Below are 17928 nucleotides of genomic sequence, written 5' to 3'. Positions count from 1 at the left end.
TTTCCCTTTGGACAGGAGCCGCAAAACATGTAACTCCAAACAAAAGTCTAGAAGTTAGTGTAGATGAAAATAGATGGATTGTTTGTTTGTGTTTGTGTGTGTGTGTGTGTGTGTGTGTGTACACACCCACCCAAATGAAGAGCACTAGTTGGTGTGCCTGTGGAGCAGTGGCTCTGGAAGTAAGTGTGAGCCATAAAACCTGGGGCAACAGCAACCTTTGGGCATCTGGTGTAAGGAAGAGGACTCTGATTCCACCAAGAAATTGTACTGGGGTATCTGAGCTGGACTTACCACAGCTATAGGTAGGCAGCTACATAGCCTGAAATGTGTGATCTCACACATTCTAAAATGGTGGCAAGAGCTAATCCCAATAATATTTCCGTTAACCCTGATTCCTGAAATGGCCAACATTCCTCCCACGGGTGGCTTTTCCGCAACCTCCCCTTCAGGGTGTGGTTAAAGAGTTCTATTTTTAACTTTTTCTTTTGTGCCTGTGAAATGATTTGGATGAATTTCATGAGCAGAAGGGTGGTGGCAGATGGCGAGGGAATGAATAAGAGTAATCCATAGCTACCAAGAGGGTATAACATGTATCATATTTCAAGGGAGGCAGGCTGGCATCCAAAACTACATCGAATTCACAAATGAGCCCTTAGGGGAAAATGCAAGGGAACATTAGGCTAGCTTCCTGAAAAGTTCTGTTGAAGCCAAAGTTGACTAATGGATGGCACACTTCAGTTTCATTCATTGCTGAGTTGATGTTTGGACGATTCCTGTCTCCTTGTTACCCTTGCGTAGAATCTGATTCTTAACTTGAGTCCCTTTAGATTTGCCTGTAGCTTTAGGCTGATTCACACCTGATAAATTGATTTCTCACAGCTCATCTTGTGACCTTCCCTGGTTCCTTTGGGAGGAATGGTGAGATATAAATGGAATGAATAAATAAAAAGCCCTTTGTTCGAGCTATTATTGGGAGATATACAAACCCTTGGTATTTGACTGGGGATGGCTGTGCTCACTCATGCAAGTCTTCAACCAGTGCTCCTTTGGTTGATAAATATGTACATGTGAACTCACATGGTATCCAATGATTCTCGGAAACCACTCTGGTGCCTACTGCACTCAAAGCATCTTTGCCGAGTTGTTTGTGCTCATGTTCAGCAAGGAGGGCAGCGTTAGGAGCAGCTGCAGATGCTAAAATGGATGATGTAACAGGGTCAGAAAGTGTACCCAGACAGTACAACTAACCCCCTTTTCCTTTAATGATTTAAACCACTTTAGTTATTGCAGTCACATTTGAAATTAGTGTCCCTGTGGCAAATTTCCAATCCTTTCGCAATGTCATATATTGGGACACAAATATAATAAAATCGATAAGGGTATGCATAAAAGCATAATTTAAAAAAAAAAAATCAAGACTGAATGGACTAGATTGGCTATTGACATGATGCAGCAGGGCATTTCTTATGTTCTTAACATTCCCGAAGCACCAGGAACACTTCAGGAAAATCTTGGGGCAGCCTGATACAAATCCCTCTTCATCTCGGGAAATTCTCAAAGCTCTTCAAGGCAATCCTTTTTGTCTTGGGATTTGGGCTTTACTGCATCTGACAGCGGGTGGCGCTGTGGGTTAAACCACAGAGCCTAGACTTGCCGATCAGAAGGTTGGCAGTTTAAATCCCCGTGACTGGTGAGCTCCCATTGCTCGGTCCCTGCTCCTGCCAACCTAGCAGTTCAAAAGCACATCAAAGTGCAAGTAGATAAATAGGTACCGCTCTGATGGGAAGGTAAATGACGTTTCCGTGCGCTGCTCTGGTTCGCCAGAAGCGGCTTAGTCATGCTGGCCACATGACCCGGCCAATAAAGCGAGATGAGTACTGCAACCCCAGAGGTGGTCACGACGGAACCTAATGGTCAGGGGTCCCTTTACCTTTACCTGCATCTGATATACTTCTCTGGTTTTTCTATGTTTTTGGTGAGGCATGGAGTTAATGTGAAGAAACTTATTTTGGTGCACTAACTGTGCAATCTTGTGTAAACTCAGAAGTAAACCCCACTGTGTTCAATACACTTTTTCCCCATATAAGTGTGCAATTTGGCTGTATGCTTTTTCCAGGAGTTAGCTGGTGGAACACAGTAAACATATATGGGATTGTACTGAACATACAAAATTGTGAAAGATAATGTCTAACTGTTGGTAATTTCCTGTGTTTTCTTTGTAGGGCTTATTCAGTGGTTTAAATTGATGTTGTGCTAATTAAATAACACCTACAGGAACCAGGAGCAAATTGCATTCTGTGCAAGCTACTCCTCAGGTGCTGTGTGTCAATTGCTAACATTCAGCTCATTAGCCATAATAAAGTCAATATGTGTTTACAAAGCTAGAAGCAGCTGGAATATCGCCCTTCCCCCTCCTCTCTGAGTTGCTGTTTGTAGCTGACGCAGCCTGCATGGGCATATATGCGAGTATGTGATAGAGAATAGTAAATAAATGTCCGATTTGTGACAATAACTTTTGCATTTTTAACCCAATTTGCTAGAGAAACTAAAACGACAAACTCCAGAGAGGTATATTGTGCATACGAGACACACAGAGCTTTCATTTCATCTACTATAATAGCCAAATCACTGTTGGATGATGTTGGTTGAGTGTGTTCCTGGAAAAGTAACCACAGTCACGCACCTGATCCTAAGAAGGCACAGTACACAGACATGGATATTTTCAGTGCAATTTTACTTCAGTGTGCTCAGAATAAAAGTACAAGGCTTGGACTCAAACTTGAAGTCTATGAATAGAACAAAATTCCCTCCACAGTCTCCCGCGCCCATGAAAATCTTTAGAAGATCCTAAATATTATCCTGGGAGGTAAAATGTAGAGGTGGTTATGACACTGAAGGAGGAATGGGGTGAGTGAAAGCTGGGACCACCACCACACACACACACACACACACACACACACACACACACACACACACAAAAACCACTGGCCCACTGACTTTCATGCTGTTAGATTCAAGCTATACAGTTGTACCTCGGCTCCCAAACGCCTTGGGAGCTGAACGTTCCAGCTCCCAAACGATCAAAACCCGGAAGTGACTGTTCCAGTTTTCGAACATTACGTAGGAAGTCGAATGTCTGATGGGTCTTTCACTGCCTCTGATTGGCTGCAGGAGCTTCCTGCAGCCAATCAGAAGCTGCGCTTTGGAAGCTGAATGTTTGGGAAGCCGAATAGACTTCCGGAACGGATTCTGTTTGACTTCTGAGGCACGACTGTAGTCTCTTCAATTTTCAAACTGGATTTTATTTTCCTCCTTTCAGGAAAGAATATTTTTAATCTATATCCCCCCCCTTTCTGTTACAGACATAGTTACTTTGGCATTTCACCACAAAGGCAGAAACATTAGACAAAAACTTATGATAGCAGCAACAACTGAGGTGTGGAATCACCTCATTAATTAGAACAGGTGAATAGCATCTGAATGTAGAAAAAAAGGAGTGAAAAATTCCCAGTGGAGGAAACACGATAATACCTTAACATTTGATCCAATTCCCAGTCTTCTGCTGGCATCCTCAATGAAATGCTCACATGCCACCCCCTCAGTCCAGCGTTGATTTTGTTGATCATTCAAGCAATTTGATTTTAGCCATGCTCTTCCAGATCTTATAGGACATTTAAAATTAGCCCTATTTATGATAATGAAGTTTCACAAATCTGCACAGTTACACAGCTGTGTGCCTTAGAGAATTTGAATATATCCAACAAAAAAGGCAAAATACAACCAAGACCAAAATGTTTTGTGAATAGTTTAACTTATGAATCATACTTATTATTATGTATTTATGAACTTTTATTCCACCTTGGGTTCTGAAGTGCTCAGAGCACCACACATGGTTATGGTCTCCCCATCTGACCTTCACAGCAACCCTGAATAAAATGAGAGAGTGACAAGCCCAGCATCACTCAGTGAGCTGAGTGGTTGATATGGGATTTGAACCTGACTCTCTCCACTCATAAGAAGAGTCCTGCTAGCATAGAAAAAGGGCTTTTCTTTGTCCACTGCATCTAACAGTTGCCTGCTTCTGGGAAGCCCAAAAGCAGAGGATGAAGAGGTTGAACTGCTACACAGAACCAAGTTGCCTCAAAATGCCAATTGAGCACTTAGTCCCATGTGGTAGACAATTCTTCCACTAGAGATTTGACAGACATCCTTGGTGATGTCCAATGTTAGACATGCTTAGAACAGACCTATTGAAATAAATGGACTTGAGTAACTCTTTTTTAAATATTTATATTTTATTAAGGTGATTTCAGTTAAAAGAAATAAAGTGATACAGAAAAAAGAAGGGAAAGTGAGAGGGAGAAAAACAACAACCACAAAGATACATATAAAAATATGCACACAAAAGAGCAATATACGATATTCCCACACATTCTTGTATAAATTGGTATAGTGTTATTGCCCTAGTGCTTATGTAAGTGCTAGTAGCCTACTACATTTTGTAAAAACTCATTCCAAATGTTACCGTATTTAACCATATAGAGTCTGTGCCTGTAAGCAATCGGTTCCTCAATTGCCAGTGATGTCGGATCATCAGTCCATTGACCGAAGGGTATCATATCTTTATTTTTTCCAGTTCCTCAATATCAATCTCTTGGCCACCATTAGGGCATGGAAAATCCATTTCCATTGTCCCATTGATAATTTCCATACTGCAGGTATATAATTCAGTAAGATATTCTCTGCTGAGAGATTTAACTTTTTTTCAATCATAGTTACACAGTCCAACACGTTCTCCCAAAACTTATTAGGTAAAGAACATTGTACAAACATGTGTTTCAGAGAGGCATTGTCCTTGCCACATGGACTTGAGGGCTTATCCACACTTATCTTTAACCAGTGCTTTTTTCTATTAAAAATATGTTTAGAGGTATAATAATAATAATAATAATAATAATAATAATAATAATAATTTATTATTTGTACCCCATCCATCTGGCTGGGTTTCCCCAGCCACTCTGGGCGGCTTCCACAAAAACCAAAAATACACTAAGATGTCACACATTAAAAACTTCTCTGAACAGGGCTGCCTCAAGATGTCTTCTGAATGTCGGGTAGTTGTTTATCTCTTTGATGCGTTTTCCTACTCATATTGAAATACTGCGACTCAATGAGGCCAAACTTAGATTCACAAAATGTTTAGGGGTATGTGTACCTACCCCTGCATCCCCCCAGGAAAAAAAAAACACTGCCTTTAACATTGAATCAGAACGAACTGCAATTCGGGTTTTCTGCGAACTGTCGTTTGCTGTGATCCAGTGGTAAAGAGCAGGTTTTCGTGGGGAAAATGCCAGGGCAAAAAGCAAGCAACAAGCCCAAACACTTGGACATGACACTTTAAAACACAGACCTGTGTCTGGAAACATGGCACAAAAGGAAGTCTGCATGAGCCCTGAGAATCTAAATTGTGGCAGTAATTCCCGCAGGTTAATGACGGGCTGTGCTTTATTTCCTCTGTCCAGAATCTTTAGTTCTGTTGTTGCTTCTATCTCATCAAAGACTATTCAACACTGTGCCTTCCTTTTGTGAAAAGTCTCTGTGTGTTTCAGTTCCGATAAACTGCAGGATCAGGAGCAGGCACCTGAGCTGCATCCCAAAGGAGCCAGTCTCAGCAGTTCTGGGACCAGTTATGCAGGCAGTGAGTTTACAGGGACTGGATGGGAATTGCTCTGTATTTCTCTGTTGGCTTAGAAACCAGGGTGGTTAGAGTGAATCACACCCTGACGAGAAAATGAGACAATCAGTGTCTTGCACATGGAGGTGGAGACATCAGCCAGATCTGAAAAAAATAGAGAAGCCAGGAAATTATTCAAGGTACAATGTTGTATTTTTTCCTTTCCCCCCAACCTCCCTGCCCCTTAAAAACAACAACCACAAAATAGAACAAAATGTATATTAAGTAAGGCTAAGAATTACGGTGTCTGCAATATCATGGGTTTTACAGTTCAATCCTATCCATATCTACTCAGAAGCAAGCACAATTTACTTCAATGAGACTTGCTCTCTGGTAAGTGTACAAAGGATTGCAACTATAGTGGCTTCAAAGCTGGTTTTATATAGTATTTGATTTTATATTTGGGCAACCCGTTTTTTAAAAAGCTTAGCACACCATGTAGCTTGATTGCATTAGTTTATTAAACTAAAATAATAATAATAATCTGAACAAGATATTGCAAGCTGGGTGCAGGTATATCTCCCAATTTCTAACCATTTCATTCAACTAAACTTCCTTGCCACCTCCTTCTGAAAGTGTTCTGTTTTTGGTACCTCAATCAAAGCCATCTTTTCATGTGAACCAGCCCTATCGGCTTCCAGGTGGATTTACTTGCAATAATGCTTATTTACTAGATACAGCCTTCGGGCATTTTTGATACAGTGGTAGTTAATGCTACATTTTAGCCACCAGGATGATAAATGACCACAAATGATTAAAAGGTGCTATTTTCCCGTTCTTAGGTATCTAATTTAATAAGAGCATAATTGTTTTTCCACTTTAATGTTCTCTTCGAATCAGCTGTGGTTTAGAGTTTGGTGTTAATAACAGGAAAGAAAATTAATCTGTGGGGGTGTGAAATTTTACTTTCACTTTACCTGGTTCAGTTATGGGTAGTACAGTGGCTCTGGTGTAGCCCCCTCCCCAGCCATTTCATCTCACCCCTGAGTGCCCTACAAAATACTCATCAAGTTGTTTTCAATAAGCTGTTAGATCCTAGTTTCCTTCATAGCCTTGCTATTGTTTCATTCAAATAAATCCTATAGTTCAAAAACGGTTTCACTCAAAAGTGGGGAAAGCATTTTCTTCAACTCTCAGAAGTAGGCAGACTCTGCATTTGAATGCTGCATTTTGATTTGGATTTGGATGCAATTTTCAGTCTGTGTCTCTCTGAGCATATGTGTTCCATAATATGTTAAATGATTTAATTTACGCTGCTGCTCCTGTTTGCACCCCCAAAAATGTATTATTTATTTTAGTAAATCTTTATCTCAAAGAAGGCTAGGGTGGCAAACAATACAGTTAAAAATAAACATGAGCATAAAAGCAGTGCAATTAAAAAATAAAAATAAAAATACCTTTAAAAACATGTAAAGCAAGCACATGCTGTCATTTGTAGCTTGACTAAAGCATTTTTCTTATATGTGGCTCCAGGATTTCAGTAAGGCTATTGAGCAAATTGGAGTGACACAGAATGTTTCCCATTTACCCTTTACAGTATAGATAACTACTTTTTCCATACCTCAATAGAATTAAATGTTGTTACTGAGAAAGGCTAATTTGACATATAAATGAAAAAAAAAATATTAATATATATTTAAAATGGTCTGAAATAAAATGATCCCCCATTCCCTGTAATTCATTATCCTACCTCTAATGACCATCTTCTGCAATGGCATGCCGTATTTTCAGGGATAATCTAATATCCTTAGCATCTGGGGAATTCCAAAGTATTGTGCTGAGAAACTTGTCGAATGCTTAATTTAATGTATTCAAACAAAACGAAGTAGGGTTTAATATTCTGTTTGGAAATTGTTTCACAGAGGGGCAAATCCATCCAACGTTCGAACACCCCTCCAACCATTGGTAGTTTAAAAGTCTACAAACAAAACACTTGTTGCTTTACATGTCTTTGTCTTGGTATTGTCTATAAATTATAAATTATTGTTTATAAATTAGCAAGGAAGGGGAGATCACTCCTCCATATGTGTTTTGTGTGCACTCATAAAGATTTCATCAAGGCAGCTTTCAATACTGTTTGGGCCTGCAAAAGTTTTGCGGAGCACATACTGCTTTGTCGCCAATCAGAGCATGTCCCATAACTTCCTGCTGAAATCCTGACACTGTATACAGAGACGTAGGGGGGGCGGAGGGGGGGGTCTCCCCGGGTGCCACTCTGGGAGAGGTGACAAGATGGGGTGGAGTTTTTGCAGTTAGAAAAGTAATAGGGAAATGCACTGAAAAGAATGAGATGGTCAAATTGGGAAGATGTCTAAATAGCCACAAGCAAATCGGCTTGAATACTCATAGTCATATAACCACCCTATTTAGCACCAATGCTCAATTAAGACTAGACATAGCCTAACCTCAGCAAATGCTTTCTGCAAGCAGATCAGGATGAAATCTCAATAAACAGATAACCTGAAGGGGTCCATAATTTGTTGTTGTTTTCAGCCACCCTCACTCCAGCCAGACATTCTATTTCCATGGCTGGCAAAGCAGTGTAATGCCACCAAATAATAGAATGATGGCATATACATACAATCTCCATTATTCACCAACCGACTTGTGTTACTGTAGGTTTTCTACACTATGTTCTCATGCATGTATCGTGAGGTAATTTGGAAGACCAGATAAGTGAGTTCAAAAACCAGGAAATGAGTTAGTTCCTAAGTGGAAATATAGTTCCAAACCAAAGCCACAGCACATAAAACAGAAGATAAGGGATTTTGTTTGGAATTCCTTTCAGACTTTGCTCCCTCAGACTGCTTTCAATCTCTTGGAATGGCACTTTTCACTTTAATGAAAATTCCACACAATCCTAGCTCTGCTTGAAAATTTGTGGGAAGTTTTTTTTAAGGGATGAGGGGGAAAAAATCCATGGTAGTTTGGGTAATGAATTGCTATTTGACAAATCTGTGGTAAATGTGATGTGCCAGTCACAGCAGGACTGCCAGCATGGATTGGCAGCCTCTCATCTTCCTTCAGAGCCTGCAAAAGAGGAAATGGAAATATTGGTCAGTGTGCACAATTTTCGCATACGCAATGGAGCTTTCATTTTCTCTTCTGTCCCCTCCAGCCCTCAAAATATGCTCTGGATGGTTGGAGGGGGACCCTCCAGAGCATATATTTTGGGGCTACGCAGGGGGAGGAGAGAAAATGGAAGTTCTGTTGTGTGAGTGAAACTCTGCTTGTACAGCATTGGGCTCAACCTATTACCTCTGAAGCAAAGCAGGTGTTTGGGTACCTTTCTTGAGGATAACCAAGGAGACAGAGAAAGGCCACCTGTCAAATGTACCCAGAAAGAAAAATAGAGGCATTCAGCAACTCCAAAAGCAACACTTCCTCTCCGCTAAATGAAGTGCCTGCTTTTCCATTCACTGTCTTATCTGTAGAGTTCATGAAACAAGGCAAACGGAGGGGCAAAGTACAAGGTAAACAACCCCAACTAGAAGGAAGTTAATTAGCTCATGTTTGCACATGGCTTCCAGCCTCTAAGCCTAATATAAAGTTTAGCCTGGTCTGTGATTCATTATGTTGAAAGAGGAAGGAGGTTCACCAAAGTAAATGGTGGCGACAGCAGTCTTGAATTTGAATTTCTTTCCTGACGTTTTTTAAAGTGTTGCATGAAATTGAACTTTCAAACTGGGTTGTTGTTGTTGTTAAAAGTTAAGACCGTGATTTACAGAGCCATTTTTAATTTCATTAATTTGTGTCAAAATATACACTTCTGACTCTTGTAGAGCTTCTGGGTGTGATCATGTCTGGGTGTCCTATCTGAAAGGTAGGCAGCTTGAGTGAGGCTGGGACTCCCTTAGAGACATAAAGATACATGCATAGGCAAACATCCCTCCTCTCCCTGTGGTTAGGAATCCTGCAAGAGCAGGATTTCCAATCCTGGAAAGAGATGCCCTATATAGCCTCCAAGCTGGGTTATTGCAATGCACTCTATATGGAACCACCTTTGGGATTCATTTGGAAACTGCAACAAGTTCACCAGGACAGCTTGCCAAGAACGTATTACACTCATTCTGAACAAGCTGCAGTGGCTGCCAGTTTGCAGTGTCCAAGCCAAGTCCAAGGTACTTGTTTGGACCTGTCAAGCTCTATGTGGAATACCTGCTCCTATACCTAGCCCAGATGTTCCAATCGAGCTGGGTTGCCCACATTTGCCAAGCATCTGCCATGTGGAAGCATTCGAGAGCGGGTTCTCAGTACTAACATGCCAACTGTGCCATGCCCTCTATGTTTAAGTGATGCCAACCCTGGTGGGTTCTGGGCCACCAGTTAAAACCTCATTCACCTTGAGACCTACGAAGGTTATGCCAAAGACATGGTGGACACTGAACCCCACTTCTTTGGGGGTTCTGCAATAGCCACCTTAATATCTAAGTTTCTCTGTCAGTGTACAGACCAGCCCGATTCCAGACTGGCATGGGGAGTGTGCCTACCGGCGCCAGCAAACCATAATGAATGAATAATGCCTTGGCTCTGTTTACGCTCTTTAGTGCTACATGGAAGGAAGCATCCCATCTGCTTTCTGCTCAGAACTGTTTTAAACAGAAATGGATACTGTTGCTTTGCTATTTTCACGGAGCAGAAGACAATGCTTTCAAGGTCATTCCTTGAAACACTGAAATGCGGATTTCAAGTTCCAAATAAAACCCTGGGGTTTGTGAGCCATCAGGGTCCATCCACCATCTCTGGGTAGCGGAGGTTGCTGAAAGCCTCCTTTGATTTTAGTGGGGGTTCTTGCATGTGTCGTGACAGCAGTCAGAAGAACCAGCTGGATTGGGCCAAAGACCCATTTAGTCCAGCCTCCTGCTCTCAGAGTGGCCAACCAGGTGTATGCAGGAAGCCCCAAAGCAGGCCCTGAGTGCAGCAGCACTTGTGATTCCTAGCCAATGGCATTCCGAGGCACACTGACTGTGTTGACGAAGGTAGAACATAGGCATTGTGGCTAGTAGCCTCCACCCCCATTGTTGAGCTAAAGCACTGAGGTAAAGCTCCAAGGGCCTTCTGGCGGTTCCCTCACTGTGAGAAGTGAAGCTACAGAGAACCAGGCAAAGAGAGCCTTCTCAGTAGTGGTGCCCGCCCTATTGAACACCTTTCTATCAAATGTCAAGGAAATAAACAACTATCTGACTTTTAGAAGATATCTGGAGGCAGCCCTGTTTAGGGAAGTTTTTAATATTTGATGTTTTATCGCATTTTTAATATTCTGTTGGGAGCCGCCTAGAGTGGCTGGGGAAACCCAGCTAGGTGGGCGGGGTATAAATAAATTATCATCATCATCATTAGCCATTGATAGCCTTATTCTCCGAGAAGTTGCTCCATATATGTGAGTAGATGTTACTCAAGCACCATACTTGCTTTTTATATTGTTTTTGTTTTGGAAAGTGCAAATTAGTAGCTTCCCATTAGAATATTAACTGAGCCAGCAGGCAGTTGAACTAGATGACCCTCAGAGTCTCTCCCATCTCTACAGTTCTATGATTAAATGCCCATGTGCAGCTACTTCATTTCCCCGTTCGCGTGAGTGACAAAGGAAGCCAGGAAGCTGCAGTTCCTTGTTGATACCCAAACTGGGAAGCTATGGTTAATGGCTTCCAAACAAACTGGAACACGAAGGCATGATCTAAAGCTGGATTCCAGACCCTGAATTGCTTGGAAGCCATTTGCTATAGTTCCTGGTTTCGTCATCCCTCAGAGCTATGGGAAACTTTGGCTTCTTGCCTTGTTCAGCGTTTTGCACAAAAGGAGAAGCAATGCAGGAGCAGAGGGGCTCTGGATGGGTGCATTAAGTTCATCTGCATCCCTTGGGTTATTGAGCTGAGGCTTATAAATGCAGCGGCAGCAATAGTTGCCTCATATTTTAATACTCAAATAATTTGTTGGGGTGGGGGAATTAGAGTGATCTAAATAGACGCTACTGCGCTAAACACGCTTGTAAGATGACATTATTCTGAGGACTGCAGGCATCTTTCAGAAGTCGAAGCGAGATTTCACAGTGTTTGTAAAGTACTCCTAATACCTACACATGCGGCATGCGAAGAATGGCAGCCTAAACGTACAATTGGGCTCAATGCCCTTCATGTTTCTCTTTATCATAAGCAATCTGCTTCTATGGGAGACCACGCTTGCCAATTACTCCATGTTGCTTAAAAGAGAAACCAAAATCGCCCGGCAAGAGTGGAAACTTTTAAAAGCAGGCTTTGAAATATATCTCAGACTGTTCTTTCAAGCAGCTTCCCACCACTTTGTGCTCAATTAGTTTCCACTCCCAGAAGGAAATGTCAAATCAAACGATGGCGGGATCCGAGCAAACTTTTCAAGGCAGAGTTGGGCATAAGTATTGAAATCAAGCTGTAGCTAAAGAAAACATCTCTGGGATATTTTCTTCCCTCCTCTGTGACTTAGCCTAGAATGCCAAAGCCTGAAAGGATAAAGGGGTTAGCTTGTCAAAATGGCCATTTTCAAAAAAAAGGAAGCGAAGGCTTTTATTCAGGTAAGGGAAACGTCTGTCTTTATGTATTGGAATTCTTCTTTATCAACAGCTATGAGAGCCACCAGGGCCGGGTTGTCTGTGAGGCAGGGTGGAGCAGTTGCCTCAGGCAGAGGTTCCTGAGGGTGCTTCTGCCACTGCTTGCCTGCAACACACCTGCTGCTTGCTGCCAGACACCCACCATAGGAAGTGGTGGTAGTAGCCAGCTAGGCGGAGCTGCTTATTCTCTGAGGCAGTGGCGGATGAAGGCAGGCCACAGGCACCTCTGTCTCCTTGGCTGCTTGACTCTGCTCAGCCAGTGGCTGCCCTGCTGTTGTTGTCCATTGTCCATTGTCCTTATCTCATGGCTGAACAGAGGGCATGGCTGGGAGACTTTCCCATAAGCGCCATTTTTAAGGAGCAGTTCCTTGTTTGAATTGTGTTAGAGCTCCTGGCAGCGGGGAGGGGAGATCTCCCTCATTCCATAATTATCCCCTTGTGGAGGAGCAATGTTAGGAGACGATACAACAGTCTGGCCACTTTACCTCAAAATCCTACACGTGAGCAGGGACAAGCATGCAAAGCATGCACAAACACAACACATTCACCACTATCCCTGTCATCCTGCTTGAGTTGGAGGGCCAAGTCTGAAGTGGGGAACCTCCCTATTCTTTCTAATTCACCTGGTCGGTGGAGTCCCCTGTTATGCTAGACCAACTGAGATTGCTTCCATAAACTTTCATAGAAAGTATTTAGGCTCCCTTGTACCCTTAGCAAGGAGATATATCAGCATTCCTCCCATCCCTTGCATCCTTGGCAAGGAGCACCTTTTGTGCTCTGCCAGTGACTTCTTCCACAGCCACCGGGATCAGGCCTGCTCAGCTACAACTCCCCTCCTCCTCCTCTTCCTCCTCCTCCAATTCCTTCAGTCCATCTGTCTGTGCGTGCACTTGGAGCCAGAGTGGAGAGGAACACTTTTTGTGCCCTCCCTGGGTCTCCATCCTTGGCAGAGGCCTCCCTGACCAACCTCTAGGTAGAAAGGTAAAAGATAAAGGACCCCTGGATGGTTAAGCCCAGTCAAAGGTGACTATGGGGTTGCTGTGCTCATCTCGCTTTCAGGTCAAGGGAGCCGGCGTTTGTCCACAGACAGCTTTCTGGCTCATGTGGCCAGCATGACTAAACCACTTCTGGCGCAACGGAACACTGTGACAGAAACCAGAGCACATGGAAACGCAGTTTACATTCCTGGCACAGCGGTATCTATTTATCTACTTGCACTTGTGTGCTTTCGAACTGCTAGGTAGGCAGGAGTTGGGACAGAACAATGGGAGCTCACCCTGTTGCAGGGATTTGAACCGCTGACCTTCTGATCGGCAAGCCCAAGAGGCTCAGTGATTTAGACCACAGAGCCACCCGTGCCTCTAACCTCTAGGTATGCCCCTGCATATAAGAGATATGCCTTGTAGTTTGGATGGTGCATTCCCTCCTTTTCTCAGATCACCTAATTGCCCTCCTGTCCTTTCTATAGAAACTCCAGCCAGATTCCATGATGCCACTGATTTTTACCTTGACGGGTTCCTCTTTGTTTTTAACTCCACCTTTCCAGGCCCCTCTTGACAGTATAACACCACTGCATTTATAGCCTGAAGCACAGCAACCTGGAAACTGTTGCTAACAGTTGCAGTAGCTAGATTAATAGATTGCATTGGGAACGTGTTCCCTCCAAGGTGACTTACCTTCCGCTCCTTTAGGCATACAAAGTCACGGCTGACAACACGTACCACACATTCAAAACTGTATTCCCCTTAGGGAACAAGTGCCGTAAATGATAAACAGTACAGATCAGCAAGGAATAATATGATTAATTAGTGTCAGCTGACTCTGGACAGTTCAACACTTCCTCTGTTGAATTAAAAGTGTCTGCAATACTTTGGAGACATAAAAAAATAAATAAATCAGAGTGAACTCGGTGCCCGTGATCTGCTTTTCTATTCCATGAATACCCTAGATGTAAAGGGCAGTTTGCATTGTTGTTATTTAGGTCATTATTTTATTTAGGTAATTTATATACCACTTTGCATTTCAAAGGAAAACTCTTAAGCAGTTTACGATGTCCCCAAAATATCACAAATCAACTGCAAAAAAGTTATTAAAAAATTATATGTTTTAGAGCAGTGCAGAGAATAATTAGATAAGCTATATTCTTGAACACAACTATAAACTGAAACATATGGGGACTATAATAACTACAAGCAGATTCAAAATGCAAAAATGTAGCAGAGACAACCAGATTCCTACAAGCTGCAGCCCTCTCCCTTCTGCAGCTGTTTCACCAACTTAAGCTCAGTTACAAGACTCTATACCAGGGGGTAGACACTTCTGACTTCCCATGCGAAGGCCTGGTTCCACGTGGCAAGGCCTGATTGTTCCAGACAAAAAGAGAGCATGATGTGTGTCAGGTGACTTACGGCATGTGCCCTGATTAAGATCAGCTGGATTAGGGGGATGTAATCTGTTGCACGTTTTACAAAGTAGGATGAGTTCTTGTACGACAAGAAGGGTGCATTATAGTCCTAAGAAAACAAGTGATTCTTTCTAGAGAGCCATTTAGACTAGTAGCTGATGGGAATAGTCGAAGCTGGTGAATGAGCAGCCAGCAAGGCTTCATTGGCGTCAAGGATCATCCAGAGAACATGCTCAGCATATCAGGGCTCAGTTCAGGAAGGTGGGAAGTGGCAGTAAAAAGGATGTTCAGCATAATGACCACAGCTCAGGAAACAAGCATGTAAAGCCATCAAATTTTGTACTCGGTTGCTTTATGCCTCGGAAGTGAAATGGTAATCAAAAACAAACCTTTGCTTATTTTATGTAATGCGAGGGTTACTACCCTGCTGCTTTTGCTCTGATTGACTTGTGGGGGATTTACTCCTGAGTAAAGCTTTTAAGATTGCAGCCAAAGAAGCCTTCTAACGTTCCGTGACCTCACCTTGAACTGAAAGTCGGGAGAAGACGAGATGTTACACACTTTAATTAGCAGCCTTCAACACAATGGAATCTGTCCATCCTGAAAAATGACAACAGCCCCCCTTGTTCATGATTTAAAACACACATTGGCTTCACAGATTTCAGGGCCATGTTTTGCTAATTGTGGGCAGGACAGCAAATGGTGCCTCCTCCTCTGGTCAAGGCACAATGGACTGCAGGACCGTCATGTATTTGGTCACCTGAACAGAAACCCCCCGCAACATCCTTCATGTTAACAAATTAAATAACTAAACAATTTGCTGCAATTTCATGACCCTCCTAAACTCCTCTGCCTCCGGGTAGAGCCAGTGCAGCTTTGTCGTCGTCCTGGGAAAAACCATTTGCACAATTCACCAAAGTCATTCATTAGCAGGGAACTGTGTATGCCGAGCAAGATTAGCATTTGTCTGTTTGGGGTTTGTTTTGCAGACTCTGCAAATGGATGTAAACAAGCTGAATATCACATTGCTTCGGATTTTCCGCCAAGGAGTAGCTGCTGCTTTAGGACTGCTGCCACAGCAAGTGCACATCAACAGACTCATTGTAAGTGGTGAGCATTTTGTGTGACAATTTGCATTTCTTAGTTTTCATGTCCTGGGAATAAAAACCCAGCACAGTTTTAAACAGTGAAAAGATTTCCCGTAGCTGCTGACTGCAAGGGTGACTTCTGATGGCCACTGAAGCTCTTTCATATAGCTCATTCTTCTCCAGACAGTCCCAGTTTGTATATACCACCATGGTTGCATGAGTGTGAAAACAGACAGTTTTTTCCTCTAATATTGTCTTGAGCACCAAAATTACCCCAGAACCTGACCACTGTAGAATCAGAAGGTCAAGTCACATGATCACATTTGTCATGGCCAACCAGCTAGCTTTAATTTGCATCTTGAACTGCCATTGGATATGTTGAACGGGTTATGTGCAAGGTCTACCGTAGGACGTAGCAAATCTTCCAGGGATGGGTTCAGTGACACCGTGCCCAGAGAGGCTATGATGGCATTGAGAAGTACCACACCCAACACCTTCCCCCTGGGCAAATTCCTATTTGGGCTGGAAAAGTATCCCACCAATGCTCATAAGAATCTGCCAAATTCTAGTGAAACCACTGGCCCACCTAGTTCAGTTTTTGTCACCGCTGAATGGTGACACTTTCCATGTTTTCAAAGAGGAGACTTTCTCTTAAATATGGCCAGGGGTTGAACCCGGCCTTTGTTTACATAAAGGCATATAATCCACCACTGAGCTACAGCTCTTCAGTTGATTCCATCCTGGTTCCTTGTGTAGTTAGCAGGCATGTGGCAGACATCTAGCAAAACAATGATCAAATTATGAATGAGCAGTTTGCTCCAGATTTTTGAGAAGAGAACATCTACCCACCAATTTAAGGAGGATCATGCAGGGTCATTTCTGAGCTTCTTTTCTCTATATATGAGGTGTGGGGAGCCTCAGGTCCAGGGGCTGGATATGGCCCTCCAGAACTCTCCATCTAGCCCTCAGAAGTGTCACCTGGCTGGAATGTGTCCTGCAACTCTGATAACGTCTCTTGCTTGTCTGAATGAAGGATAGAGAGGGATGTAAGAGTATGTGTAGAAACTAGCCTACCATACAAAAATAAAAATCAGTGTTAATTGCTCTGGCTGCCTTTGCCTATGGCCTCACCCACCATTGGCAAGTGACCCTCAGGAGTTAAAAATGTGGCCCTTGGGCTGAAAGGGAGTTTTCCAGCCCTGCCCTATATAATGTTATACACAACATATTCAAAGTGCATATACAAAGTTCTGATTATTTTTGCATTCATTCTTAACCAGTTTGCTTCTGCAGAACTTACCGGGTGAAACTGGTCCGATGGGGAGATTTTGAAATAGGTTAGCAGTGATAGACATTATATTGTGTTCCACATGTACAACACGCTGTATATCACCTCAATCAGGGACGATTCATTTTAAAACCAAATTTAGTTGTGTGGATTATAAGACACAGTCAACATGCTCCTCTTAGCACCACAAGATGGATGCGCACAGCTCATACAAGGCCTGAGGAGCAGCCATGGCTGAATTTGGCAAAACCCAATCCCAATTCTGACTCTGAAGAAATGTCACTTGGAATGTGAGAGCTTCCTTCACCTTTATATTTATTAACTTTACAACAATTATGTCTAGATCAGTTTTCCACTTTCTACGTTGGCCTTTGAGAGTTCGTGTCCCTGTAGCTGGCTGGACTTACTTGTGGTTGGTTGACAGCATGTCATGTGTGCCCCTATGAGGGAGATGAAACATCTGTTTTCATGGCAGTCAGAATTTGCTGGAGCAAACTAAATGAAGTTGAAGTTGTCCAAATGTATGATGTAGCATCTTTCTGATGGTGTGAATTCAGATTCGGATTATTTGCTTAAGGGTAACATCACACATTAGAAAACTGTAAATATGTAGCTATTATCAGGAAAGGATGTGAATCACCAAATTTAATCCATGAATTTCAAACCCTCTATATTCAGCCCTTGGGGGTTTAATCTTCACACTGATGGCTTGCACCTCACTCCTAAACATTTGCATCCACATAACTGACTGTAACATCACTTTTAAGCACAGCATAAGGAAGAGGAAATTTAAAACATCTGAAGTGCCATTTGGATGTTCTAAATAGCAAC

General features: G+C 42.6%; 1 protein-coding gene across 2 annotated transcripts in view; it reads left to right on the top strand.

Annotated features, from left to right (window-relative positions):
* PTPRR (protein tyrosine phosphatase receptor type R) overlaps positions 1–17928 on the top strand; it is a 106894-nt gene that overhangs the window by 46428 nt on the left and 42538 nt on the right. For both annotated transcript variants that reach the window (XM_081928036.1, XM_081928037.1), the window contains exon 3: positions 15711–15824. In XM_081928036.1, the coding sequence (XP_081784162.1) occupies positions 15711–15824 (114 nt within the window). The remainder of the gene's footprint in view (positions 1–15710; positions 15825–17928) is intronic.

The sequence above is a fragment of the Podarcis melisellensis genome (assembly GCF_964234715.1).
Source record: "Podarcis melisellensis genome assembly, chromosome: 10".
Taxonomy (NCBI): Eukaryota; Metazoa; Chordata; class Lepidosauria; order Squamata; family Lacertidae; genus Podarcis; species Podarcis melisellensis.
This window is presented reverse-complemented; position numbering and strand designations above follow the sequence as displayed.